This window comes from Sander lucioperca, chromosome 22 (genome assembly GCF_008315115.2).
Source record: "Sander lucioperca isolate FBNREF2018 chromosome 22, SLUC_FBN_1.2, whole genome shotgun sequence".
In the NCBI taxonomy this organism is placed as follows: domain Eukaryota; kingdom Metazoa; phylum Chordata; class Actinopteri; order Perciformes; family Percidae; genus Sander; species Sander lucioperca.
In genome coordinates, this window is record NC_050194.1 from 23513776 (window position 1) to 23540266 (window position 26491).

The 26491-nt window shown below is 40.3% G+C and overlaps 4 protein-coding genes and 1 long non-coding RNA gene across 8 annotated transcripts; 1 reads left to right on the forward strand and 4 right to left on the reverse strand.

Annotated features, from left to right (window-relative positions):
• Positions 1-630: 630 nt before the first annotated feature.
• On the reverse strand, positions 631-2969 carry hoxb1b (homeobox B1b). Its single transcript, XM_031315413.2, has 2 exons — positions 1615-2969; positions 631-1343 (listed from the first exon to the last, which is right to left on the reverse strand). Exons 1-2 carry the CDS (start codon positions 2174-2176, stop codon positions 1033-1035), a joined length of 873 nt encoding a protein of 290 aa, XP_031171273.1. The 5' UTR covers positions 2177-2969; the 3' UTR covers positions 631-1032.
• LOC118494312 lies at positions 2083-25333 on the forward strand. The gene is made up of 4 exons (XR_004896425.1): positions 2083-2095; positions 8627-8628; positions 13658-13706; positions 25322-25333. It is a non-coding gene; the product is annotated as an uncharacterized LOC118494312 (long non-coding RNA).
• LOC116061294 (homeobox protein Hox-D3a) lies at positions 3110-12290 on the reverse strand. Of its 2 annotated transcripts, XM_031315409.2 has the most exons (3): positions 11793-12290; positions 5310-5651; positions 3805-4364 (listed from the first exon to the last, which is right to left on the reverse strand). In XM_031315409.2, the coding sequence occupies exons 2-3, from the start codon at positions 5566-5568 to the stop codon at positions 3805-3807; spliced, it is 819 nt and encodes a 272-aa protein (XP_031171269.1). In that variant the 5' UTR covers positions 5569-5651; positions 11793-12290. The 2 variants fall into 2 exon arrangements, with proteins under 2 accessions (XP_031171268.1, XP_031171269.1); XM_031315408.2 differs by lacking the exon at positions 11793-12290 and having other exon boundaries at positions 3110-4364; positions 5310-6600.
• hoxb5b (homeobox B5b) lies at positions 16911-19286 on the reverse strand. Its single transcript, XM_031315414.2, has 2 exons — positions 18435-19286; positions 16911-17960 (listed from the first exon to the last, which is right to left on the reverse strand). The coding sequence occupies exons 1-2, from the start codon at positions 19024-19026 to the stop codon at positions 17713-17715; spliced, it is 840 nt and encodes a 279-aa protein (XP_031171274.1). The 5' UTR covers positions 19027-19286; the 3' UTR covers positions 16911-17712.
• On the reverse strand, positions 19687-25053 carry hoxb6b (homeobox B6b). Of its 3 annotated transcripts, XM_035997910.1 has the most exons (4): positions 24648-25053; positions 21630-22020; positions 20617-20649; positions 19687-20521 (listed from the first exon to the last, which is right to left on the reverse strand). In XM_035997910.1, exons 2-4 carry the CDS (start codon positions 21925-21927, stop codon positions 20265-20267), a joined length of 588 nt encoding a protein of 195 aa, XP_035853803.1. In that variant the 5' UTR covers positions 21928-22020; positions 24648-25053; the 3' UTR covers positions 19687-20264. The 3 variants fall into 3 exon arrangements, with proteins under 3 accessions (XP_035853803.1, XP_035853800.1, XP_035853802.1); XM_035997907.1 differs by lacking the exon at positions 24648-25053 and having other exon boundaries at positions 21630-23060; XM_035997909.1 differs by lacking the exons at positions 20617-20649; positions 24648-25053 and having other exon boundaries at positions 21630-23066.
• Positions 25334-26491: the final 1158 nt, after the last annotated feature.

A 26491-nucleotide genomic window follows, 5' to 3' on the forward strand; every position in this document is an offset into this window, starting at 1 on the left:
TGAACCTCAGCTTTAGGGAAAAGGGCACCAACAGGCCAGTGCTGCTGGGGCAGAAACTGTGTGTGCAAACCTAACACCCAATGCAAATATTGAAACTGCTGCCCCTTTACCATCAGATGAAACTAGGCGGACAGGTCCGGCAAACGTTTATCTTGAGGTTGAAGCCACAATGAGCACTTAAATGTTAATTAAGCAACTTAGTTCATCTGATTTTAAAAGATAATGCGGTTGTTTAATGAAAAGTATAGAACTCAAATTATGTAAAATACAAGTGGATGTCACTGCAACCTGCGTCAGCTGTCTCCAAGCAGAATTTGGGTAACAAATCAAGGGTGAGACCTGGCTCCCTGGAGTTTGTTGTCATGTTTAGAGCCCCTGGAGGTATTTCGAGGTGAAAAGGTCACTGGGAACCACCCCAAGTGTTGTGAAAGATTCCTCTTGTCACATTATGTAAGGGGACATGGTGAGAATATTAATGGAAGTGAATATAGGAAAGAAGTTCGTAATGTGATTCAAAAACATTCATATTTAGAACAATTTATTACATACATATATATTTTTTTTTAAATAGGAGGAAGAAATTTCAAAAACTTCAAAAGTTCAATTGGACATAAGCCTATACGACCCTTTTCTTTTTACATAAACAACAAGTAAAACACTTCCTTTTTTCATTTAATAAACTTTATTATTAACCTAAAACATCTCAACAGTTGTTGGACAATACCCTGTAAATAAATAGTGCAAACAATGCCACTGAGTACTTCAGTGCTCCAACACAAAACAACATGGACTTATGATAAGAAAGTTACAAATAAAAGAACTGATTAAAAGACATTTTTATAAGGTTTCTCAGAATCCAATTCAGCATTAATCATAGAACTATAAGCACATAAGCAGACAGACATACCCTGTATACTTCACAAAGTCCACATGTATTTTTCACAGTTTTTTTTTTTTTTTGGAATGGTACGGAAAACTGCTCAGGCCCCCACAATCATATTGTGTATTTTTCTTTTCTTTTTAAAAGTCACATCATGGTTCACAGTCTTTCCCTTTTCCCTTTGGAGAGGTGTCAGGCCCGGAGAGTTTCTCCACAGGTGCCGGAGTGTTTACCAAAACGCAGCCCAGTTTCTCGCGTTTCTTCTGCTTCATCCTGCGGTTCTGAAACCAAATTTTCACCTGCGTCTCGTTGAGCTCCAGACTGGCGGCGACCTCCACCCTCCGTGCCCGCGTCAGGTATTTGTTGAAGTGGAACTCTTTCTCCAGCTCGGTGAGCTGCTTGGTGGTGAAGTTGGTGCGGATCACGTTGTGCTGGCCGGGGACCCCGAACTCCGAGTGGACAGCTGTGGAGAGAAATGGATGAATGAATGAATGAATGGATGAAAACATGACAGTCATGGAGCTGGAGCTGTGAATGATATATGTGAGAATGAATAGAAACATGTTCAAAACATTAGTTGCCAAATACACATTTTTTAGAACAATTGGGCTTCATTACATCAGCTGAATTGCATTTTTACGCACTGAGAATCAAAATTACCTTCAGACGTCTAATGGGTTCTCTAAATAGCACGTCTAGCTATTATTCTTAAATTTGTCTAAGGATGAACCAACCTGTTTTAGGTGGATTCCGCTTCACTTTCATCCAGTCAAATGTTTTAGAAGTTTCCTCCACATGGTCCAAATCCTTCTCCCTACTTTGTGGCGGTAACCTTGTGTAAACACTTTCTGGATATTCTTGCTGCCTCTGATCTCCGTTTCCAAAATGTAGGTACTGGCTGCCTGTTGCGACTCCAGGCCCACAACTGTCCCCGGTGTAGGGAGCCATGTTTGTTCCGAGGGGTGAGACTTGCGCATGAATGAAGCTTCGGTCCTGCTCGGGTGCGAGGCCGTACTGGTGATGTCCGTACTCCAGAGGTGAGCCATACATGGAGTTTCCCGGTGTTGCAAACTGCAGATCCAGGTTGACGTGTGTCTGGTGGGGGTGCAGAGGGAGGCTCGGGGTCTGGTGTGGCGCAGAAGTTGAAGCAACTAAACGCCCGTCCGGTGCGTAACTATCACTTGTTGCGCACGAGTTGGACGACATGTATCCATGGTTTAAATTGTGGTATCCGGCCTTGGCACTGAAAATATTTGCTCCCCGGTTACACACGGGGTAGTCTAAGTAGGAGTTCATCCTTGGGCCTATTGTTTGTTCACAACTGATCAAGACTGAGCAGTCATTAATCGGTGCTCCCTTTGCCCTAACCTTCTAGGTAGTATGTCAAAGCTGTAAAACTGCCTTCCACCCTCATATCACCTTCCTGACACACCATGTGACCCGCTAAACGCCAATGGCAAAGGACCTCCAGCACTCTGTCAAGTCTGCGGGCTCGTCCATCAAACGGCTCGCATTTACATGACAAATGCTTCAATCAAACTCGCTCATCCATCTGATAAGAACACAAACATCAGGACACATTTTCAGACAGTGTTAGAGGAGCTGAAAATGACAAACGAATGGCAAAAAAAAATTCAAATAATGACCATATAGACTATCTCACATAATAACAGTAATACGATGAAAGGTAGCTCGTTATGACAATGGCATCCAAAGACTATAAAAGAGGGCACACATCACACATTATTATTGTCAAAGATGTCAAATGTTAGACTGCTAAATTATTCCTTTAACCAAACCTGAATGTCACAAGGCATGTGCTACATATTTCCATGTTGTATGTCACTTAAACATACTTAAACTGGTAATTTATATTTCATTTAGTATGTGTTAGTATTGTATGTAATTAATGACTGTGTCTTTAGTGTACCACTGTACTTTATTGGCTGTATTGTTTTAAGTTGATTGCCTCTATGTGTAGCACTATTGACCAAGCTAAATTTCCCCTTGGGCACAACGAAGTCTTTTATCTTAACTTATCTTAAAAGCAAATACAAGTAATAATACAAAATAGTAACATCTTGGTATTATTTTGTCATATAAATGTCTAACGTTTTTAAATGTATGGCCTCTATGCTGTTTTATTTTTTCTGTTGAGCACTTACTTAGCTTGATTTTAAAGCTTGAGAAAGAAAATATCGACATTATAAACTCGCTGTAAAAATTTCTTCGGCCTCTCGTCGACATGAATCCTGCAGACAGACTCAAAAGCAGCGCAGTGAATTCAGTGATCCATCATGCGCTCTTTTTAACAGATTGACAGCTTGTGTGGCCCACTTTGCCCATATAAGAACAAAAGACACATTTGCGAACCGTATAGACTTTTTTTTTTCTCCTGCCTTCTTTTTAACATCAAGACTATAATGTAATATCTTTCGCACACAAAAAAAAACCCCTCTCACATCCACACTCATCCCCTGTAATTAAGTAAGAGTTAATGTGATGTGTGTCAAGTGCTAATTAAGCTTTAACCAAAAACAAGGAAAGTTGCCATTTATTTCAACGTTTTGGTTGCATTACAGTCGTCCTTTTGTAGAGGAGTATTTACTGTGGAGAGTCTGGTGGGGGAAATCTCAGAAAATTGTGTTTATGTATGTAGCTGAAATAACAGCAGGAACATTTCAACCTAAGATACACAGGGCTGCATGTCTCCGGAAACTATTTAAAAGAGGCCCATGCGTGAAAGTTAACACAATAGTTGATATAAAATAAATACATGTGTAAAAATACAAATTTGAGACTAATATTTAGATTCATTAGTCCAATAAATAAATCATAACATAGCTACATGCATCAAGACAGAGCTTCTATAAATTAAATGAATGGTTGTTTTGTTGGAGAGTCGAGGAGATCACATGTTTCTGCTACAGATGAGTCAGTTTTGGAGCTTGCATGATTCTGTCCTGAGTGCAGCTTTGTGAGAATAATGACCCGTTAAGATGCACATTTGGGTCTGTTGTGCGTGGTGTGGTGTGCGTGTCGTACTGCACATTAAACTGCGGCTCGTGCGTGAAGCCTGGAGCTGGATATTTGGAGTATTCTGCCGGGTACGCTGCCTGGGACTGGTGGTGTTGTTGGGACTTGAGCAGAGGGGAGGCCGGCTGGTAATCCCCGCCCAGATGGACATAACCCAGGCTCGACAGAGTGGGGCTGCCCGGGGCGGAGGGGGAGGACGGGGGGGTGGCGAGGCCCTGCTCTCTCTCGTCCTTCTTCTGCTTCATCCTCCGGTTCTGAAACCAAATCTTGATCTGCCTCTCGTGGAGGTTGAGCAGGCTGGCCATCTCCACCCGCCGCGGCTTGCACAGGTAGCGGCTGAAGTGGAACTCCTTCTCCAGCTCCACCAGTTGCGCGCTCGTGTACGCGGTGCGCGTCCTCTTGGAGGCCGGCGGGGTCGCGCTTGGACACTTCTCGTTGACGGTGCAGTCTGTAGAGACAAACAGTTGGAGAGAAATAAGGGAAAGGTTGAACAGGTTGTATTCACTGAGTGGAAGCAGTGAATGGGAGGTTTGTTTTTCTTCTTTTTATTCATGACTTCAAGATCATTCTCAGACATTTTCTCTACCTGATTACAGTCTGCACCTTGTTATTAAATGCTTCTGTTGCTGTTAAACATAGCATGCATGCTCAGCCAATCTAACCTGTATGAATAAAGGTTAAATACGTTAATAAAAATGAGAAAATAAGCGTAGAAATCAATAACAAGAGAGAGAAAGGGAAAAGACAGAAACATAACTAAAGAAGATTGTTTGAAAGTAACTTAAAGGTTATGGTGTTACACAAAGATGTGTTACAGTGTTACAGTATGGGATGTATAGGGGGAGGAGGAAGCTGAGATATTTTCCAAAATGGTGACCAAGAGTTTAACTCGCTTGTTTTTTTTCAAAGTGGTAGGCCTAAGTGGTTGATATTAGACAGATATTTGGAGTTTTTCCTTTAATCAAGATTCAGAGGTACAGATTGTAAAGGCCTCTGAGACAAATTTATAAAAAATAAATAAATAAAAAAAAAATAACGACTTAAAGGGACAGATTATTATAAGGTCTTATAAAAGGTAGCCTAGATTAAATGAAGGGAAGCATTCATATCCAAGTTTATTGAAATACTGTTAATCGTTTTCTGATATTTTAATTGTTTATGTTGGCCTTTATAATAAATAGTAGGCTACTATGTTATGATTCTAAATAAAAATATATGAGCTTAACAACTGAGCCAGTGTGTGTTTATCCTTCTGCTAATAACCTGACTGGATTAATAGCTGATATTTTGAACCTGAAAAGGAGAAAATATAAACTAATTTCCTCAATTCATAAAGTGGACATTAATGAAAAGACGTCGTTTCAAAACAACTGCTGCCTCTTTCTTTACAGACCTGCGATTCTCATGCCGGGTTTCTGATTTGAGTGTCTGGACTCTTTCATCCAGGGGAAAATCTTTTTGCTCACAGGAAACTTGGGGTTTTGCTGTTTTGACCTCCTGGGAAACGTGCGCTCAAACGTCTCCACTTGCGCCAATTGTTGGTGTGCGGCTGCGCACCCAAACCCGCTGACATCCTCCACCAAAGACTCGTTGAAGAAGAAGTCGTGGTGTTTTTGGGTGTTTTGGGTCACACTGGTTTTCTGCATTTCCATTAAATGTGCACCTTTGACCTTCTGACGGAGCGCTGGCAGCCAAATGTCATGGCAGGTTTCCAGAGAGCCCTGCAGCTTCTGGCCTGAGAGGACGCAGAAAAAAGACGGAGACAGAATCAGGGAGGAGACCACACGATCCATCTTATCAACTCAATAGTATGCTGACATGAATAGCAAGCCTCTCCTGGCCTGAGAGGCCACGGGAAAATAAGAGTTTGTGATAATGAACCCTCTGGAAAACACCAAATCACGGACAATCTTGTAAAATCTGTGCAGAAATTAAACATTTGTCCTTTTCTTTACCCCTAACAATTAGTGTAGACCTCACTGGCCTACAACGAGGCTCACTCTCTTTTTCTAATTGTGTTTTAATGCAGCTAAAACAAATGAAATATAATCTTTTTAGATTATGGAACAAGGTTATTTCCTATTTTTTTTGTCTTAAAAAAGGATAATATATTAACAACATAATGGCAACAAGAACATATGACAATAATAACTAGTCTACGCATAAACATCCGAACACAAAGGCCCAAAAATAGAAAATAAAATTCATAGAAATACAAAAGTAAATACCTTATTTTTTTTTAAATAAAATAGTTTCCTGAGATTATATTATTACATTAGGCATATGCGTATTAATAAATAACAGCCTTTTATCCAGTTAATGGATGGTCCTGTCTGCAACATTTTCGAGGGAAAAAAATGAAATGTAACACAATCTACTAAAACATCCATCCATCTCCATCAAATACAAAATAATACAGTCCATTGTGCAGCTGCAGCTTTTATTCTGCCCTGAACTGAAACACAACGCGATTTAAAGAAGCAGAAAAAAGCATCGTAGCCTATTCAGTATCTTAATTAAATTTAATCCAACAGAACAGAATTATTTAGCAGCAGTTTTAAGGGCGAAGAGAGAGAGAGAGAGAGAGAGAGAGAGAGAGAGAAAAAGAGAGAGAGAGAGAGAGAGAGAGAAAGAGAGATAGAATAAAGTCTGGAGGCATGCAGCTTTATGAACTCTGGTTGAACCGCGGCTGCTGAAGTCAGGCTCGTAAATCATAAAGACACATAACTCAGTCCGCGGCTGCATTACCTTCACAACCTACATTCATCCCACACTGGAACAATCCTCGAGCAAACAAACACACACCGGCTTCCTCTCACCTTTTTGTTGTTGTTAGTTCTGTTTTGGAAAGAACCTCCCCAGATTAGAATAATCCTGCAGAGAAAGCAGCAGATCTCGCATTAGATGATGATGTGGCTTTGCATGCCGGTGGGGTGAAGCAGAGTGGACAGTGTTTCTGCAGCTCACACCGCCCTGCATACAGCACACAATGTCAGCCTGTGTGTGTGTGTGTGTGTGTGTGTGTGTGTGTGTGTGTGTGTGTGTGTGTGTGTGTGTGTGTGTGTGACAAGAAAACCCTTTCTGCTGATCATGCAAGCTCACTTTCATATATGGAAATAGCCATGCGATTTAAAAAAAAAAAAAAAAAAAGAGAGACGCTTTTCTATATGGATAAATGTCTACTTCGACACCTTTATGGCAATTACATCAGCGTGAAAACGCTGAAAGCATTAAGGTGGCTCAAGAGAGGCAAGAAAAAGGCTGAAATATGTTGGCACTGAAGCCCATGTTAAGTGGATTTAGATAAGGAAAACGGTCTGCCTCCCATCACCACTGAAATCACCCAAACACTGCGAGTTTTAAGCTGTATTTTCACAGTTCTATGAACACACGGACATCTTTATTTTTGTCCTGGGAACGTGTCCAGCGCGTTTATAATAAATTCAAACATCCCTTCTACAGATGCCAGCAGAGATGCCATAAATTACGCAAAGAAAGCATTCAGTATTCAGTCTGGAGTTTGTTTTTTTACACACTCGCATACCAAGTGCATTACGTCTAGTTTCTGTAATGAGATTTTCTTTGTTTTTGTTTCTAATTTGAAGTGAGTGAGTCATTTTAAAGCACTAAAGAGGAGACAGACAGTGGTCAGCAGCAGCAGCAGCAGCAGCGTCCATTAAAAAGTTCCTTAATGAGGCCTTGGTTTGGTTTACATGTGGCCATCGTCAGACTGCTGCAGCGGATCGATCGGCGGTGCTTTGATGTCTCATCTTCATGTTTTGCTCGATCGCTTTGATTGGCTCTGAAAGGTAATATTTAACTGAGTACAGCGTTAATTAATGCAAATGAACATCTTTGATCTCTGAGCCGTGCAACCGTCGACCCAGAGACAATTGGAATAGTGACCAGATCTATATGTGGTGTCCAAAAATAAAAGTTTTATTGTTTCTAAAGCTGCAGAGTGAGACATTTTATTTAAATTTTAAAAGATAAAATTGAGTAAAACGTCTTTCAAAACATGTACGCATATCCCCTCAGTAAGGAACATGACTGAAACTAATGCAGTCCAATGCGCCATGCAGAAAAATCTGGAAATAAGAAAATCTTAGCATAAATTGCATTATACTGGACATTTTCAGCAGCTTTCAGCCACATCCTGTGGGTTTTATAAAGGCTATAGTTTCAACAGTTCTCAATTAAATGTTATGTATAGTGTCAAATCATAACAGAAGTTATCTCTGGACACTTTACAGATAGAGTTGGTCTAGAGTAGACTACTCTATAATTAACAGAGACCCAACAATTCCCCATGCAGGAGCAAGCATTTGGTGCAACAGCGGTGAGGAAAAACTTCCTTCTCACAGGCAGAAACCTCAGGCAGACCATCTCATGGACCACAGTGACAACGGAGCTACTCTATACTGCTGATGAAGGCCATGCAAAGCAGCTTAAAGCTCTGGAAATGTCCTTTTTTGCTTTATGGAGGCTGTAGTGTTGAATTGTATTACATTATACTGAGAGAGGTTTCTAATATTGTGTCCTCCCTAATCACTGCATATCAATGAGTACTGTATTTAGTACAACTTTGATATACTTATTTACTTTTCTGCTCCTGTATAGCCTACTTCTACTCCACTACATCTATTTGACACTTAGTTACTTTTACATAAAATATGAGCTGATGCAGTACTATATTACTAGTCTACTCAGTAGTAGCCTAATTCATCTCGAATTTGCTCCACATTGACGAACTGCATTAAAAAGTATTTGTTGTCGTGATAAAAACAGAATATAATTCTGTATAATGAGTTATTTTACTTTTGATACATTGTTTTGCTGATTATACTTTTGTAACATTTTGAAATCAGGACATTTACTTGTAATGGAGTGTTTTTAGATTGTTGTATTTCTACTTTTAATCAAGTAAATGCCCTGAAGTGCAGTACTTGGTTACTTAAACTTGCATCAGTTCATGTCTGAGCTCTGGGTTCTGTGTGTACTCAGCCACAGACGCCCATCAGGGACCCCCAGGTACAAGGAAACAAACTTGTAATGAAGTACTTTTAGATTGTTGTATGCCTACTTTTAATTAAGTAAAGGCCCTGAGTACTGCTTCCACCACTGCGTATATGTGCCATAAATCTCTCTGATAGCCTACAGTGCTCTAACAAAAAAAACCTATATCAATACAAAGAAAGTCAGGAATAAGTGTCGGGGGCGGAGTGAGGGGGGGTGGGGTTCTGGGGCTCCAGCCCCGAATTTTGTCAAAACCCCCAAATATTTTAGGGTTTTAAAATTCCTTTAATTTTGTGTTTGTGCAGCAAATTAATGGAGCAAACTTTCTGTTACTGGGGAAATATTGCCGTTCATTCTGTGAACTGTTCCCGCTGCCTCAAAAAAGCCCAGAACATACTTAAAGATCCATGTCACCCCAGACACTGTGTTTGAACTGCTGCCCTCGGGCACAAACACACAAACAAACAGACTCAGAAACCATTTTTTATCAGTAACAATAATATAATATCAATAATCGCACGTAACGCTACTTAAATGATTAATCGTGAAGTGAATGCCTTGTTTGTGTTTTTACTTTGTCTTTTTTTACTTTTTTAAAACCTAGCTACATATTTTATAGTGACTTTTAGAGGCTCTTTTAGATTTATTTATTCACCTGCTTTGCACGCTCAATGGTGTTTTAAGCCCCCAACGTCGACTTCAAGGCAGCGCTGCGACCGTTGGCTTTAAGGCACTTAACCCTAAGGCACTGACACATCAAGCCGATAATCGGCTGTCGGACAGATTGGCGAGGTCGGTGACTCGAGTCTGTTCGGTGTGTTCCGTGCCGTCGTCCGTCGGGCTTCATTTTGGCCGATTTGACATGTATAATCGGAGGGGCGGCGGCAGTCGGACTCAAATGACCCATCTGATTGGTAGAGTGCTAACCCGGAAATGGCAAGCGGGATAAGCGTGACTAGAGTCTCTCAAAATTTGACGAAAATCTTTTAAACTGACCTTTGTTGATCTGAAATGAAGACAGATTCAGCAACTGCACGGCCTATTTCTCTCTTAAAATGTTTTCAGAAACACATTTCGGTGAACTATTTTAGTACAACATGAGATCGTATTCTGAACGAGCCGCCATGACAGTCTGTCTTTGAATTTCCAGAGAAACCAGACCCACGTGATGCGTTCGTCCAATCAGCTGCTGGTTTTCATTTTTTGGGCAACAATACAGATTAGCGCTGCCTGCTGTTATGGAGACGTATTACATCTCGTCTCTTCGGTGTGTTCTGAGGCATTTTTTTGACCAACTCGGGGAGACTGATCAGTCCATCTGCCTTTTCTGCCGACGGTTTGGCCGTCTGGTTGGTGTGTAAGCAGCTTTAACCCTAACCCTAACCATTGCCTAATCCTAGTGCCTTCCAGGCAGCGCTGCCTGGAAGACGACGTTGGGGGCTTAAAACACCAAACACCGCTTTGCACTTTTGCTGATGTTTTGCACTGATAGCACTGCATTCAATCTCGCTGTACATGTACAATGACAATAAAGACTAGTCTATTGTGTTCTACAAGTCCCCCCAGGTCTGGGCTGAACCCCGAATGTTTACAACGTCTGGCTCCGCCCCTGATAAGTGCCGCTGTCTTAAAAAACTCTAAATCTTCCTGTGATACGTATATGAGGCAGCCGGAGAAGAGGAAGATGCAGACTGACATGATGAGTTAGTTTACAGTGTAAATATGAATTAATGTTTGATCCCTGTGCGGCCTGCAGTGTGACAGTTATTATTCACATATGGCAATATATCCCTAAGCTGCACTTTCCATCCCGTCTTCATCACCACGGTGAGCTCCACACTCTTCAGGCTGCCTGTCTGATCTGTGATGGACATGTACACCCCCACCCTCTTCCTCACCTCCTCCTCCACCCCTCCGTTCAGTCTGCCGGCCTGCTGACAAACCTCTCCTGTCAATTAGCTACAGAAACCACGTGTCCACAAGGGGAGGATTTATGGCTCTGGATTCATTCAAACACAGTTGTCCACAGTAGAAGCAAAGTCCCACAGCTAACATAAGCAATAAAGCAAATACATACACCATAATATAACTATAACTAACACACAGTTTGAATAAAAAAACAAACAGGTTTTAAGTGCAAACAAATACATTGTTTTTCTTCTAAATCTAAATCAGTCATTAAAAAACTTCAGAGTCTACTTTAACTAATAAATACTTTATAAGCAGTATATAAACACTTATAGTTATTAGCAGATGTGATCGTTTATTAATGTATTTGTCATCAAATATAACTCCTGAAGCTGCTGTATAATGAATTATAATATAGTTAAAATAAAGTTGTTGTAATAATGTAAAATAAGTCTTTATGGGAGAATTTAGGCTACAGTGGCTGACAGATACTGTACATTAATAAACACTTAAAGGGGGTAAATGAAATAGTTTAGAGTCTACTTTAACTAACTACTTTATAAGAAGTATATAAAGACTTAATATATATTATAAGTGGTTTATAACGCATTGCTGACAGATACTGTACATTAATAAACACTTAAAGGGGGTAAATGAAATAGTTTAGAGTCTACTTTAACTAACTACTTTATAAGAAGTATATAAGGACTTAATATATATTATAAGTGGTTTATAACGCATTGCTGACAGACACTGTACATCAATAAATACTTAAAATGTCCTTATATCTGCTTAAAACTCCATTAAAGTGCGTTATAAATAATTCATTTACTGGATGTTTTCACCTTATGCTCATAGTAAAGTGTCACGGATTATTCCCTCAAATCAAATGCAAACTCACACTATTCACTGCTATTATCATCCCAGTTAAATAGATATTGAATTGCCTTACTTTTTTCATCTTCTCACCAGATTCTCCGGTCTCCGGTATGTTGAGAGCCTGTTGGAACCGTTTGTTGAGGAACTCTCCTCACATTTCCCTGGAAAAGTAAAACTCCTCCTCGACCAAACGGGCAGTGAAGTGCAGTGAAGCGAAGATAAATGGTGTGCCGAACAATGCCCCGCATTGAAGGGCTTGTCCTGCAACATTCACAGATGTCATATTCTCCAGCAATGTGCAGCTAAAAGAGAGAGAAAAAAGGGAACATTTCAAATATCGAATGGACTCTGGTGAGGGCCTGCAGCTCTGTGCGTGGACGCTCCATACAAAACACAAAAACACACATTACGAGCCACAGAAAACACCAAACATGCAGCATTATTTGCCATGAAATATATTCACCGACACACAGAAATCAATGAGTGTTTTCTCCTCGTGTTTTTCTTCCTCTCGAGGTGAAGTGTCATCACCTACATACTCCCCAAGACGCGAATTTGTGGCTGCTGCTATATTTACACAAATTCGGATCTACAGGGTATATATAGATGACAGGTTGTCAGCCTCTGTCTGCACGAGGACAGAAACTGCAGCCTCCTCATGTTGTCCTCGGGTCAAATATGACCCGTTTTCAAAGTTTCTACATCAGAAATATGACTTTCTTTTCAACCAAATTCCCCAAAAAATAACATGGATGGTTCCATCCTCTAATTGATGATCACTACTTTTATGGTGAAAATCTGTGATCATCCATAAACATATGTTTCTCTGACCTTAACTATTAGTCAAGATAATTCCTAATTTCTGCTCATTTTACTCAAAAATTACCAATAATTTCATGTAAATGATGTTTATTCACCATCAATTCCATAACGAAGGGTAAAACTAGTGGTAACAACTTATGAAGTTGGCTAAAACGATATATCATAGCCTACAATTGGATAATCATTAAGAGGTTACTTTATGCTTTATAAACAGGCAAACCGAACCGGAGGACAACAAGTGCGTGGTTGACGGGAAGACAATACTAAACATCTAAATAATAATAATATCCACATTAAGGAGGCAGAGCTTTTACTTTTTAAAACGTCGTGTCATCTGTAAGGAACCTCTTTCTAATGAGGAACCCTTTATAAAGGGTTTATTACTTACTATTAGCGGCTTTATTAATGGTTACTAAATCATTTAGATCCGTTATAAGCATACACAAGAACACATTCTGGGCTGCCAGGTTGTGAAAAAAATCCATTTCCATTCCATTGTTATTCCATGTCTGTTAGGTAATAATGTAGTAATACAGGTTGGTTATCCATTTATAAATGCTCTGGGTTTATTACTTTCTAATTAGCCATCAAGTCTGCCGTTATAAATGCTAATAAGTCTTTAATAAAGCGGTTTGATCCACCATGTCTGAAGTTGTAACCTTTCATCCAAGAAGAAGTTGCCATTATGCTTACAAAGGATTTATAAAGCATGTAAAAAAAAACACATCCAATTTGAACAGATAGACCTATTTTCCAACTATATGACCTTAAATAATTGGTTTCATCTCTCTTCGGGCTCTGGTGAAAGAAGTATTCAGATTTCTTTTTTTTACCTTAACTTAAGCAAAAGTACCAACACCACAATGTAAAAATACTCCATTATTTACAAGTAAAAGTCCTGCATTCAAAATCCTACTTAAGTAAACGTACAGAAGTATTAGCAACAAACCACTTCACCTATCAAAAGTAAAAGTACTTGTTCTGCAGAACACATACACATACACACATATATATATATATATATATATATATATATATATATATATATATATAATTTACAGTTGTAGCTGCTGGAGGTGGAGCTAGTTTGAACTACTTTAAATAGGCTGCAGTTAGCTATTTTAGTTCAGTGGTTCCCAACCTCGGGGTCAGGCCCCTCCAAAGGGTTTCTCTAATCTTTGGTGTTTTTGTGATATATCGAATCATTTGACCTCTTTGGGGCTCACATTGTTATTCAAACGCAACAATCTGAGAAGTCTTGAGGGGGGGATCTTTGGTCTTTTTGGTGGAACTTCTAGCAACTTTTTGTAACTGGTCCCACAACCCACGAAGTGTGTGATCTTTAAACTTTAAAAAAGGAATCCTCTTTTTTATATAAAATGTAAATCTGAAAAGTTACTGAAACAGGCTGTCAGATAAATGTTGTCTAAGAAATAGTGGACTAAAAAAGTAGGAAATAAGTAAAATGGAAATACTCAAGTAGTCAATACTCAATATTGACTAAATATACGTTACACTGAGCTGCTTTCCAGAATAATAAAGTGAGACGAAATCCAGTCTGATCATCAGACTAAACAACCTGAACAAAAAGGCAGCTTTAACCTCCAAAGAGAGAGTTTCCCTCTCAGCTCAAAGTCTCCCGGATTCAACTTCAGTGTGGCCTATTATAAATGTATCCTCTTTCTCATGTACAATCTTAATCTGAAAAGTAACAGGCTGCAGATAAATATAGTGGAATAAAAAGTTGCCTCTGAAATGCTGGACTAAAAAGTATCACAAATGGAAATACAAGTAGCCTACAACTAGCTCAAAATTGTACTACAGCAGTTAATATAGGTCTACTCAGCTGCTTTCCAGAATAATAAAGTGGGTTTAGAGTGTGACCTAGACCTACTCTCTGTAAATTGTCCTGCGATAACTTCTGTTATGATTTCACACTATAAATAAAAATGACTTGAATTGAATTAAAGTGAGAAGAAATTCTGATCTGCCTGATCAGCAGGCTCAACAACCAGCTCTCCAAAGAGAGTTTCACTATCAGCTCAAAGTGTCCAGGATTAAAGGTTTATTCCGCCCACTCAGCCTGGACAAAGCTACACAGAGAACTAATAAACACGCCCGGAGTGATACTGGTGTTCCTGTGTTCTGCTCTACATTCTCCACATGATAAGAGCCTGAGCACGGGGAGAGAAAAAAACCCATCCATCATCAGCAGGGCCGGTCTGAGGCGCCCTCTGCTGGCAGAACATCTGCACTACATATCTCCTCACTGCACTCACACACATCCTGCCAGATGTTGAACATCCATGACACGATAAACTGGCCTCCCAAAAGTGACTTTTCTTTCATGTAGTTCAACATTATGATTACATGAATGCGTTAATACCCACGTGCGATGTGGCGAGAATTTTATTCACATGAAGTTATTTAACCTTTTTCATTATAAAATAAGCACATTTTCTTCATTTTCATTTAATTGTAGGACACATTCGGAAATGTATTATTTACGTTGATTGCGTTGAAGCTGAAGCTGCATCAGTAAACAGTGTTTAAATAGATTTAGTATTAAAATGATGACCCATATACGGTTAAAGATATGTTTGTAATGCTTTATGGGTGGCTTATTATTCACTGTACATATTGCACCACTTTCTAAACACACGTGTAAACTATCAGACGAGCCTTGCTGTAAAGGAGCAAAATAAAAAGAGGAAATTCTGTTACATTTACGCAGCGTGTTTGTAGTGATTTATCACCAAAAACCGCAGTATCTTATACTTGAAATATATTAGAAATAGAAACATTTAAGTATATTATCTCGAGTGCAAAACACAGACTTTCCCCCCCCCCCCCCATCGTGACAGTGCAAAGTGTGGCAGCAGTGCGCTTCCTCCTCCTGGAGCATCTGCGGCTGCAGATCGTCTCCTGACCCAGCGATGATCCCCGCCGCCATGAATTATTCATGGGATCCGGGTACAGATTACCCCTATCAATATGCAATACTCATTACGCTGGTTAAATTGCCACTTAATAGTTATGAATATGAGGAAAATGTCTGGGACACATATAGCCCACCACTGGTTTTAACTTTTTTTTTTTTTTTTTTTTTTTTGTACCTGAAATGAGTTTGAAAAGACTTTGAAAATATTGCACAAGTCCCATATAATCTTTTAGTTTTCTGGAGATAATGTCATTAGGTTTAATAAGGGGGGGGGAGCAGACATATAGCCTGCAGATTTCTTTATGTTAAGTCAGTGGAGCCTGAGTCCAGCTCAGGGTTGTCCGAGACTTCACCTTTGGCCGCTCGGTGACTTCGTGACAGATCGGAATAAATCGCTTCAGGACTTCGCTCAAGTTCGTTGCATAAAGCCTCCAAATAGTCTTAAAGTCTAAATAATAAGATTATGTTTTTTTTCCCCACAGAACATTTTTGTGTTTGCAAATGAAATCAATTTTCTTCTTTCTTTTCTTTTAATACGAGAACCCCTGGTGAATATTGGACACTGTTGAGCAGAAACATATATGGCTTTAAAGCCTTTTCCCCCCCAAACAGAATACGTTTTGACATTTTAATTCTAACAAAAATATTATAAGTACCAAATAATTGGAGTTCTTCTGCTGTGGAGAAATGTGGAAGACATCTGACTTTTTTTTCTGAAATTGTAGCAGCAGATAGTTACAATAAAGCAGAAACTTAAACTGACATTTTAAAGTAAAATTTCTAGCAGCCACAATATTTTTTTTTTTTATAGAAACCTGTTTTCCAAATTCCCCAGCAGCTTAAAGTAACTTAATATAACTGGTCACTACTTCCTTCCTTCAGTCCAGCCGTTCCAGTCCCATCCATGCAGTTAAGCCGTCACTTTCATTCAAGGTTGTGAATTATATAGTACATTGTCTACTCCCCAAAACCATAAAACCAACTTTATGGACCTCACGTGACTTTTCACAGTCTGTAAGTAATATAGGTCTATACAATCTTTGGTAAGGGGGGATTTTTTACCAACTTCAGCCTTGCTTATATACCTGTAAGCCAAAGCCACTGTGTGTTTGGGGGGATTTTATCACCAACATATTTCCTACATGGCACACACGCATCTCGCTGCAGAAGAGTCAGAGGAGGTAAGTTTGAAAAAAAAAAAAAAAAAGTTAGATATTTCTGTTATTTCTCTGCTGCAAGGAGGCAAACAAAATGTCGCCTTTAATCTTTGTTGTTCTTGTGAGACTTCTCTACTTCTAACAAGTTAATCGTGAGTTTAAATCGGGTCAAAAGCGAACCAGAAGTTGTTACGCAGCTGCTTTGACAAAAAAAACAAACCTGACCTGAATTTTGTATTTCTTCCTATTGATAATACAGTCGAGACAAATCAATTGAGAGAAACTTTTATTTCCAAGCGCTATGAGTTCACTTACAAATACAAAAAGCTTATTGGCGAAAAAAGCTTACATCACTGCCTATCCACAGAATAACCTTTGCACTAAAAATTCATCACATTGACAGGTTGGATACATTTGCATTGCTCATAATTATTCTAAAGAATATTATTAATAATAATAATAATAATAATAATAATAATAATAATAACACAATATCCTAAAGCTACACATTGGGTTGAAACTTTATGGATCTGGACACAAGATAACCATCGAAAATAGCAGTAAAACTTACACTAAAGCGCTTTGAATGGCCCCGGAGTACATCAGGTTTACATTCAATGAAGAGCAGCATATGGTTTGGAAACTTTTTGTTTTTAACTGTACAGTGAATTTACTCCTGTTAGACCGTCAAGAAGTCACAATAAAGAGCTCAAGTTGAAACACCTTCAAGAGAGAGAGAGAAACAGAGAGAGACAGAGAGAGAGAGAGAGAGAGAGAGAGAGAGAGAGCAAAATGCATGAACAGTCAATAACCCCAATAATATGTACATCTTATTTTTCCAAATAGGACATCTAAGCTATCATAGAACAACAACAGGAAACTAGAAATGGCATTTTTAAGACGACAGAATACTTCTTTTTCTATCACAATAGCATGCTGCAAGGTGCTGCGCTTTCAAATAGCTTTACAGTACTCATGGATTCTTTTGTATTTCTTTTTTTCTTTTCTTTTTTTTTTTCAATGATGATTATTATTATTTTTTTTTTTTTTTTTGACTCTCCCCCAAAAGTTATTCAGTTGTGGAAGGCGCTGCCTCCTGTTACAAGACTCATGCTTTTCAGTTTATTGTCCTTCTTCCACTTCATCCTGCGGTTCTGAAACCAGATTTTGATCTGTCTTTCGGAAAGACACAGGGCGTGGGCTATCTCTATCCTCCGCCGCCTGGTTAGGTACCTATTGAAGTGAAACTCTTTCTCCAGCTCTAGCGTCTGGTACCGGGTGTACGCGGTTCGGGCCCTTTTCCCATCAGGTCCAGTCATATCTACAATTTTACAGAAAATCCAGAAAATTAGCAACTGCACTGAACAACACCAACACCAACAACAACAACAGAGGAAGGTTTTACTGCCAGACTTTGAAATTTGGCTTCACCACGAGGATGCACAGAGAGGTCACAACACGAAATGGAGCAGGGAGGAATCATGCAACCAACACGAGACATAACACTCACACACGGTTATTACTGCCTTTCTTATCTCCAGCTATATTGCCGACAGCCAACCTGCCTGCTGCCCATTTAAATCCACATTTCACAACCCATCCTATCTCAGGCTCCAGCGGCAGTTAACCTGAACCCAAACAACCCCATAAAGACTTTTCGAATAACGTCTTTTTTTTTTTTTTTTCAATCACCCACACCGAGCTGCCCACTCATGCAACACTTGACAGATTTATGGCACACCGTCAGCTGACATCCTTCGGAACTAAATATTATTAGATGTGTAAATAAATATACCATGGCTTATGTGCAGTTTCCGCATCCAGGGGAATATTTGTGGCGATTGGCAATCGTTTGATGTGGGAGTGGAGGAGGTGGCGCTGGGGTCTTGGTGCTGCTGCGCCCGAGGAGCCGAGCTGGAGCCGCCGCTGCTGTGTGCGCCTTCCTCGGTCTCTGAGGCGACGGTGGCGTCCTCTATCTCCGTGAAATGAGCGTTGTTGTTAGTGTTGAGATTGTTGCCGCTCGAGGTCGAGCTCCGGTCAGAAGGAGGAGAGGGGCTTTTTAGTTCCAGCGGCTCCCGGTTGGCCGTGGCGCACGACGGCGGCACCGGATCTGGAGATGAGAGCGAGCAGTTGGGTGTCTGTCTGTAGCGGGCGTCTGGCGCGAATCCCCGGGCATCCTCTCTCACGGCCCCGAAGTGGCTGCCGGTGTTGGTGCGGTTCACGGTTAGGTCCATGCCATTGTAGTTGTAGCCGAAAGACCCGGAGTGCATGGTGCCAGGGTCTCTGAAGGAGCCGCTCACAGCGCCGTTAGTCCCATAATTTAGTAACTGATAGTCGGAGCCATTTGGATAGCGCCCTGAGAACGAGTTTACAAAGTAAGAGCTCATTTGCTTGGATTTTTAAAGCCTCGATTTGTAGATCTTTGTCGCTATAATCCTGTGTGCTTGCACGATTTATGGATGCAATCATGAATTATAAGCAATGAAGCCCTACTGTACTTTGCCAGGTATGCGGCCAAATATGGGAGAGCGTTCGGGAATCACGTGCCTTTGTTGACCAGTCGTAAATCCTCACTGATGACTTCAAGAGGTAATTCATGCTCCATGGTTACAAATGATGACGAAATAATGGTCGTTAGGCTCCAGTCAATGGTGCCTCCCCGCTGCGCCCCGAGACCCGCGCAGGCAGAGAGCGCCATCTTCCGGACAGAGGCGGTAGTGCCCCGCCGGGACGCACTGTCAGGCCCTGAACTCATCCATCATTTATGTAACGCGCTGATAATATAGGCCACAAAAGGCTCAGGTAGCACATAACAGAGACTTATCAGCCACACTGCCGTCAGTTTAACGTGTTTAGAGTGTCAAACTGGAAATTATTTTAATCTTTACGCAGGTTTTATGTGAATGTAAAGCCTTATTTGATAGGTTTATTGTGACTCCAGAAGCAGCTCAGTACCCTATAATAATAATATTATAAGTACTACTGCTGCTAATAATAATACAAATCATCTTTTTTAAGCATAAATGACGCCACCAGATTTTCCAATATACATCAAAAAGCCTTTATTTCTATGTACAATTTCCTAAACAAAATATTGCACACAATATCCAGAGGTGCATTGAACACAAGGTGAACAACAATAAATAACATGTAACATTTCTGATCTGTACAGATTGAAGAGTCGATGGCACAACAAGCCTAAAAGGACTATTATAGAACGACTAACACCACAGGATGTTCAGTAAAGGACAAAAAGCCTCTTTTAATGTCATAAAAATAACAATAACAAAACTCAGTAGGCCTACGATAATGAGGTAACAACATTGTCAAAAACTAAACACTAAAAAGTATATACATTTTGGCGGATTTTTGCATAGTCCCCTAAATAAAAACACGAGCACAAGGACGAACAGAGGAGGACCTGATTTTAACCTCTAATGCAGACATCATCACCGTGCAGATACTATCGCTCACATCTCTAACTTGGGATTTGCAGCACTTTATCTACAAAGAAATAATACATCATTTTATGTTGGGAGTGTGCGCACAAACAAACAAACACACACACACACACACACACACACACACACACACACACACACATGCCTTTTTATTCAGTGTCCTTTTAGCTCTTCTTGTCCGCCTGCTCCTCCTCCTCGGGTGTCTTTGACGGATTGAGGAGTTTGTTCTCCTTTTTCCACTTCATCCTGCGGTTCTGAAACCAGATTTTGATCTGTCTCTCCGTCAGACACAGTGCGTGGGAGATCTCTATCCGGCGCCTCCTGGTCAGGTAGCGGTTAAAGTGGAACTCCTTCTCCAGCTCCAGAGTCTGGTAGCGGGTGTAGGTCTGTCGGCCCCTGCGGCCACTGTTTCCAAATGGACCTGGAACAAAAATAAAACAAAAAACAAAAAAATCATGAATTAATAATTAAATGTTTGTCTCGAGTGAATTTCCAAAGTGTAGGAGAAAAATCTACCTGAGAGTGCACTCGAAATCTGTAGTGGTGTGTCTGAAAAAATACAATAAAGTGGTAATTTAGCTCCAAATCACACTCTTATAACATTCAAATATTATATTTTGTTGTTTATAAAGTAGGGAATTATGATATAGTAATAAACTGTACTTTATCGTGGGTATTTTTTTAAATGTTCAATATATTATTACACCTCTTCACAGCCTCTTCCTAAAGGTGCGCAAATGGCACTCAAGTTTGTATTCATTTCTGTTTTAATCTATTCTATAATGTCACTATATTTCAAATAATTATGGATATGACACGTCTTATAGTGAATTTAGAATTACCTGTATACATTTTATTCTAAAAAAAAAAAAACCTTCTCAATGATGTCTTTAATGTAGGCTACAATAGGATGTAGCCTGCGTAGTGCGTAAAAGTTCCCCCATGGTGTGTTTTCTCCTTTACAACAGCAGTATATTGTTCTTTGACATTACAGTAAGGATGTACAGTCAGAGTGAGATTGCGCACTGATGCACAAAGCTTATATAGCGTCTTGTTTTTGAGATTGTAGGCCTGAAATGAAATTGTTTTGGACATTTAATCGCTGCTGAAAGTGTTTCTGCGATATTTAAACTGAAAAAGACCCATTCCGAAGATGCCATGACGCTAAGGAGCTTTAAGTTGGAGCTTGGGTGGTGTAGGCCAAGTCTGTGTGTGTGTGCGTGCGTGCGTGTGTGCGCGTGCGGTCGTGTATGTATGTGATGATGATGTAGCAGCCAAAGCCCTGAGGGCGCATGAAGATCCGAGTGCGCAATCACAATAATCTCAAACTCTACTTTCGGCTCTGTAATCGTGCAATTATTTTCTGCTCCTGTTTCTAAACGTTAAGTAGATTACATATCAGTGCGAGTATGAAGCTCTCCACATCTGACAGGTAACGTCACTCTGTGAGGCTCAGGGTGCTCACAGAGAGCAGGACTCTGTTACCTTCAGGCTGCGTGACAACAACAGAGTTAAACGTTTGTACTCACCGGCGGAGCAGGCGTTCATCCTCTGCATCCACGGGTAGATCAGAGTGGAGGACTTGTCGTCGATGCTGCTGCTCATACTGACAGCCTGCTCCGGGCACTCCGCTTTGCGCTGCTCCTGACTGACAAACAGCGGCTGGTCGTCGCGGCTCGAGAAAGCGCACGAGCCCTCCGCGTCCTTGTAGAAAGTCCCGACCGGGTTGTAGTCGCAGGGCGCTCCGCCGCCGGCCCTTCCGTAGATGGCCGCGGCCGCTGCGCCCGTCTGCTGGTAGTAGGACGCCGGGTAAACCTTCTCCTGCATGTTGGCTGCTCCATATGTGGCCGCGTTGGAGTAGTGTCTTAACGGATCGGTGTATCCCGAGGAATATAACGGTATCTGACCCAGGAGAGAGTCCTGTCCTCCCGGCAGAGACACGGGAAAAGTAGAGTTAACAAAATAGGAACTCATTGGGTGGACAACGGGGTGTATATACTCCGGAGGAATATGATTTGTTGTCTTTTATAGTCCAAGTGGTTTTGCCATTACTTTATCCGAGATTTGGTTTTTGCTGAAAGGGGGGGTTGTGAGGTGCCACTGAACACAGAGGGGAAGTGTACCATCTGATCAACCTCTGGCCAATCACCGCCGTCTGCGCTTGCACTATTGCACCCATGGGGGGGCTCTTGTTGCGCGCAGGGGTCCCCGGTGAATCGAAATGAAGCGCTCGAGCCTGTCGGTCTTTACGCACGCTCACGCACGCACTCAGAGAGAGGCTGCGACTCATAGAAACACATATACACTAAAAAACAACATATAGAACAACTGTTTGTATAATAACTTCGTTTCATGCAAATACAGTCCAATAAAGCAGACGGACTTCCCCCCCTCCGTTATAAACAAGCACGCGTGCACAAACTCTCCCTCTTTCTCTCTCTCACACACACACACACACACACACACACACACACACACACACACACACACACACACACACACAGTGCAAAAAGAAAAGACAAGAAAGAACAACATCGCAATGAAATGCCAAACACTTTGCGCATTATTTCCATTTTACGCACAGATTACTGGCTCCCTCTCTTTCCTCCTCTTCCTCTAACCTTCACTTCCATCTTGGTAAATCATCTAAGAACTAAACACACGAATCAAACACTGCACTCTCAACAGCAGCTGCCAGCAATCCTAATGATGAGTATCAATTAATCCAAATCCACGCAGAAATTAAACGCGTCACTACTAATGTTGATCTTTCACGCTTCTTTCTTTTTTTTTCAGATGTGAGCTCGTCCTGATTTCTGATTCAACACCAACTGGGACTGAAGTCCATGAAGACGTGCAGAGGGCACGAGAGAGGACACGCGCTTCCACACAGATCATCACCTTCATCCTCATCCTCATCATCTTCCTCAGCCGGTGTGATAAAGTGGAAACTAGTTCCTCATTTTTAAAAAGCTGTGTGAGTATCAATGTGTGAAACAAGTCTGAATCAGCATCAATTAAGTGTAACTATTATTATTATTATCGTTATTTAACTCTATTAGTAGCTATTATGTTCATTATGTATCAATTAGGTGCTTAGTATTATTAATAACCTTCAAATGAACTGGCTCTTTCTGCAGTTAATTGTGCGATTTGACAGCATTTTCTTGCAAAAAAAAAGCCTACTACTATCTACATTTGTTAAATTAAGTGTTATAATTTATATTTATGATGTTTATGATTCCATAATGACAATTTCTAGCTTTTTAATTAGCTTCCGCTTTTGGAAAAGTCCCCCTATTAAATAATGAATGAATACAAAATAACGAAAAAATAAAATGTGTTGTTAAAATAATGTGCATTTTAAATGTATTATAGTGTTTTGAATGAATTAGACAGAAAACCAAATGTTTGTAGGATGTTAACATACATACACATGTATACATATATTTATTAACATCCTACAAACATTTGGTTTTCTGTTTTTGTATATATATATATAGTATATTTTTTTTTATTTTGATAATATCCGTTTAGAAATAATGTTGATGTAAACGTTGTATTTCAAACATCTTTAATAAGTGAACGCCTCTTTAACAGGCCGCAGCCCCACAGCTGCTGGACGTTTGGAAAGAGCAAACAAACAAGCCCACAAATTATAAAACTGTACATAAAAAAGACAAAAAAGAAAATTCCATCTTTTTCAAAGATCTGCTCTTACATCAGGTGTTTTAAAGCTGCAGTAGCAAACACGACAGACACAGAAAAGCGCTGCAGAGGCGCCGAAAATCCCCAAAAAATGTGTTTAACGTGGTCATTATTGACTTCACAGTTTTGGCAAAAATCACAAATTTGCCTCAATCAGAACAAATATTTGTCCAAAAGTATAAAAGATTAACATATTAAAAACAAAAAAAAAGTCAAAACAACTCGATGAGGCGGCGCAATGTCAACCTGAAAGCAATTCTGACTCGTTTTTCAGAATAAAACAATAACATTAAACAATATCAAACAGCATAAAATAGAAGTAAATCCATCAGAAGAGTAAAAGGCGGACAGATTTAGCTGATTTTTTTTAAGAAAAGCGTGTCTCAGCGGTAGCATGGGGCCTGTATGACCATCATCATCGCCACCACTACCATCATCATCGCCACCACCATCATCATCATCATTATCATCATCATCACAGTCAAACCAGTCTGGTTTACAGCAGAAATCACTCCGGATTATAGAACATCGTTAAAAGTCTCAAACTCGCAACATCTAGGATTATTGTCCACCCATTTTAGCGCAGATATCGGGTCTGTGGCTGCAGCGTGTCACGGGTTAAACACGCATCAGCAACTGGTTGGGAATATCACACAGCGTAAGAAAAGATGGAAGAAGAGGAAGCTTTGGATAATTGCCATTTCTTTAAGACTGATCTTCCCATTCGCAGTAATATAAACAGCAGGCCTACAGTGACAGTTCAGCCACAACAGAGCTGCAGCGGCGTACTTGTGCTGCTGGAGTTAATCGCTGGCATATTAGAAACATGGTGCCCTTACCTTTGTTGATAATCCATCATTTCCTGTGTGCAGGGTGCCACTCCGCAGAAGAAGACTCCTCTCGCCTCCTCTCGAGTCTTTTTCCCCCCAAAATGTCCCACTCTCACTCACTGTTCAAGTGATTTCATTGAAAGTAATCCCACCATCCAGCAGTGTGATCATCCCTCATTTTCAAGAACATATACCTACACAAGTACAGCCACATTAATATGGCGCACACGATGAAGCACCTCGCGGACGCTCCATCGCCCATTTTGGGTTCAAACTAAATTACGCACGTTCACCGCGTCTCACAGCAACACTGCGTACGCGTATTGCATAAACACAGAGCCAAGAAAAAGGTTGTGTTACCAGTGTTAAGTGAATGAGCGGTGGAAAACAGCAGCTGCAATATAACCTCATGGGAAATAAGTTCCCATTCCTGCTGCCCACATGACCGCCAGCGACCAATCCAGGAGCCTGGCGAGTCGTAAACTTCCATAGCAAAGTTGTAAATTTTCATAAACAGCAGCCTTTTTTTGTGCTTTAGACATGCTTTCTCATCGCCATCTTTATTTTATTCTAAGCCCGAGATGGTTGACTTTGCCGCTGGATTAAAAGGGAACGTGTAAAGATGCTGAAATGAGTATTCTGGGATTGAGATTTTGTTCCGTGTGCACTTGGTTCTGTTCCAGCTCACTAGAAAAGGTCTGTGCAGCTTCTTATTGTCCTCTAATCACAACTGTAGTGGTACCCAGTTATGTAAGAGTTTTAATCAGAGGATATTAGAGGATTTTAGCTTCAATTCTGCTAAATATTAAACCTTGAGTGATCTATTTCCTCCACATTTGTTCACTTATACGCACCTTTACCAAGCCTAATCGTGTCATCTCAAAGCCAGTGGTGTAGTCTAATGTATTGTAGTGGGTATACTGTACAGTATATAAATATACTGGCCTATATATATGGGCCAGAATCTGCCTTTGGGGGAGTGGGGGTCTGGGTGTCCCCCCTATAGGGATATTTTGAGCGTCAAAGACTTCATTTCCTGCATTCGGATACACTTTTATGCACCAATTTACGGTGGAAATACCTTTATTTAGCCTGTGCCAAGACGAAAAACACAGATGACAATTCAAAATATATCAAAAATATAATAGAAAGTATGTTGCTGCGTGTCATTGGGCCTTTTTAAGAGGGTATATGGAGCTTTCTTAGTGGGTATACTGCGTATACATGCGTATCACGTAGACCACTGCTCAAAGCCTCAAACACGCCATGATTCATCGTGTTTTCTACTTAAATCAAATTGTTCCAGGCTATAAAAAAAAGATTTGTGCATTAAAGACTATTCTGAGCTCTCAAAATGGAGGGTTTTTCCTTCAGTCGCTGCAGATCCATTTGACATGTCCCATACAGGCCAAAGATGGAGACTGTGTTCGGCTGACTGCAGTCCTGAGGGGGATTTTAAGGTCACTAAAACTTTAAACTGCACATTCTTCGCCAACTTTTCTATTAAGATAATCAGGACGTCTTAACACAGCCAAACGAATTATTTGAAAACCGTTCTTTATTTATTTTAAAACGCATTCCTTCGGTGTCTTATTATTATTATTCCTAATGTCTTACTTCCGTTTAGTTTAGTTTTAGAATGGTCTTTTTCCCAGCTGACATCTGGAGATTTCCACCAACAAACGAGGATTTCCGACATTTATAGACGCAATAAAACCATAAAACTATAAATTCCTGAAATGCAATACATTCATCCTCCGCCTTTGATTCGTGTTTTTTTTTTTCTGGCCTCCAAAAGAGACACAAACTCAAACCAAGTGGCTGGAAATGTTAAATCGTTGGATAAAAAAATA

Excerpts from the sequence above, each read along its gene's own strand:
- hoxb5b (XM_031315414.2), bottom strand. The coding sequence starts at position 19,026 with ATGAGCTCTTACTTTGTAAACTCGTTCTCAGGGCGCTATCCAAATGGC. Across the intron at positions 17,961-18,434 it reads GAAACTGCACATAAGCCATG|ATATGACTGGACCTGATGGG; the intron begins GTATATTTATTT and ends GTAAAATTGTAG.
- LOC116061294 (XM_031315408.2), bottom strand. The coding sequence starts at position 5,709 with ATGGATCGTGTGGTCTCCTCCCTGATTCTGTCTCCGTCTTTTTTCTGC. Across the intron at positions 4,365-5,309 it reads ACCCGGCATGAGAATCGCAG|ACTGCACCGTCAACGAGAAG; the intron begins GTCTGTAAAGAA and ends TTGTCTCTACAG.
- hoxb6b (XM_035997907.1), bottom strand. The coding sequence starts at position 22,074 with ATGAGTTCCTATTTTGTTAACTCTACTTTTCCCGTGTCTCTGCCGGGA. Across the intron at positions 20,650-21,629 it reads GATGAACGCCTGCTCCGCCG|ACACACCACTACAGATTTCG; the intron begins GTGAGTACAAAC and ends GTATTTTTTCAG. Across the intron at positions 20,522-20,616 it reads GATTTCGAGTGCACTCTCAG|GTCCATTTGGAAACAGTGGC; the intron begins GTAGATTTTTCT and ends TTTTTGTTCCAG.
- hoxb1b (XM_031315413.2), bottom strand. The coding sequence starts at position 2,176 with ATGAACTCCTACTTAGACTACCCCGTGTGTAACCGGGGAGCAAATATT. Across the intron at positions 1,344-1,614 it reads GCGGAATCCACCTAAAACAG|CTGTCCACTCGGAGTTCGGG; the intron begins GTTGGTTCATCC and ends TTCTCTCCACAG.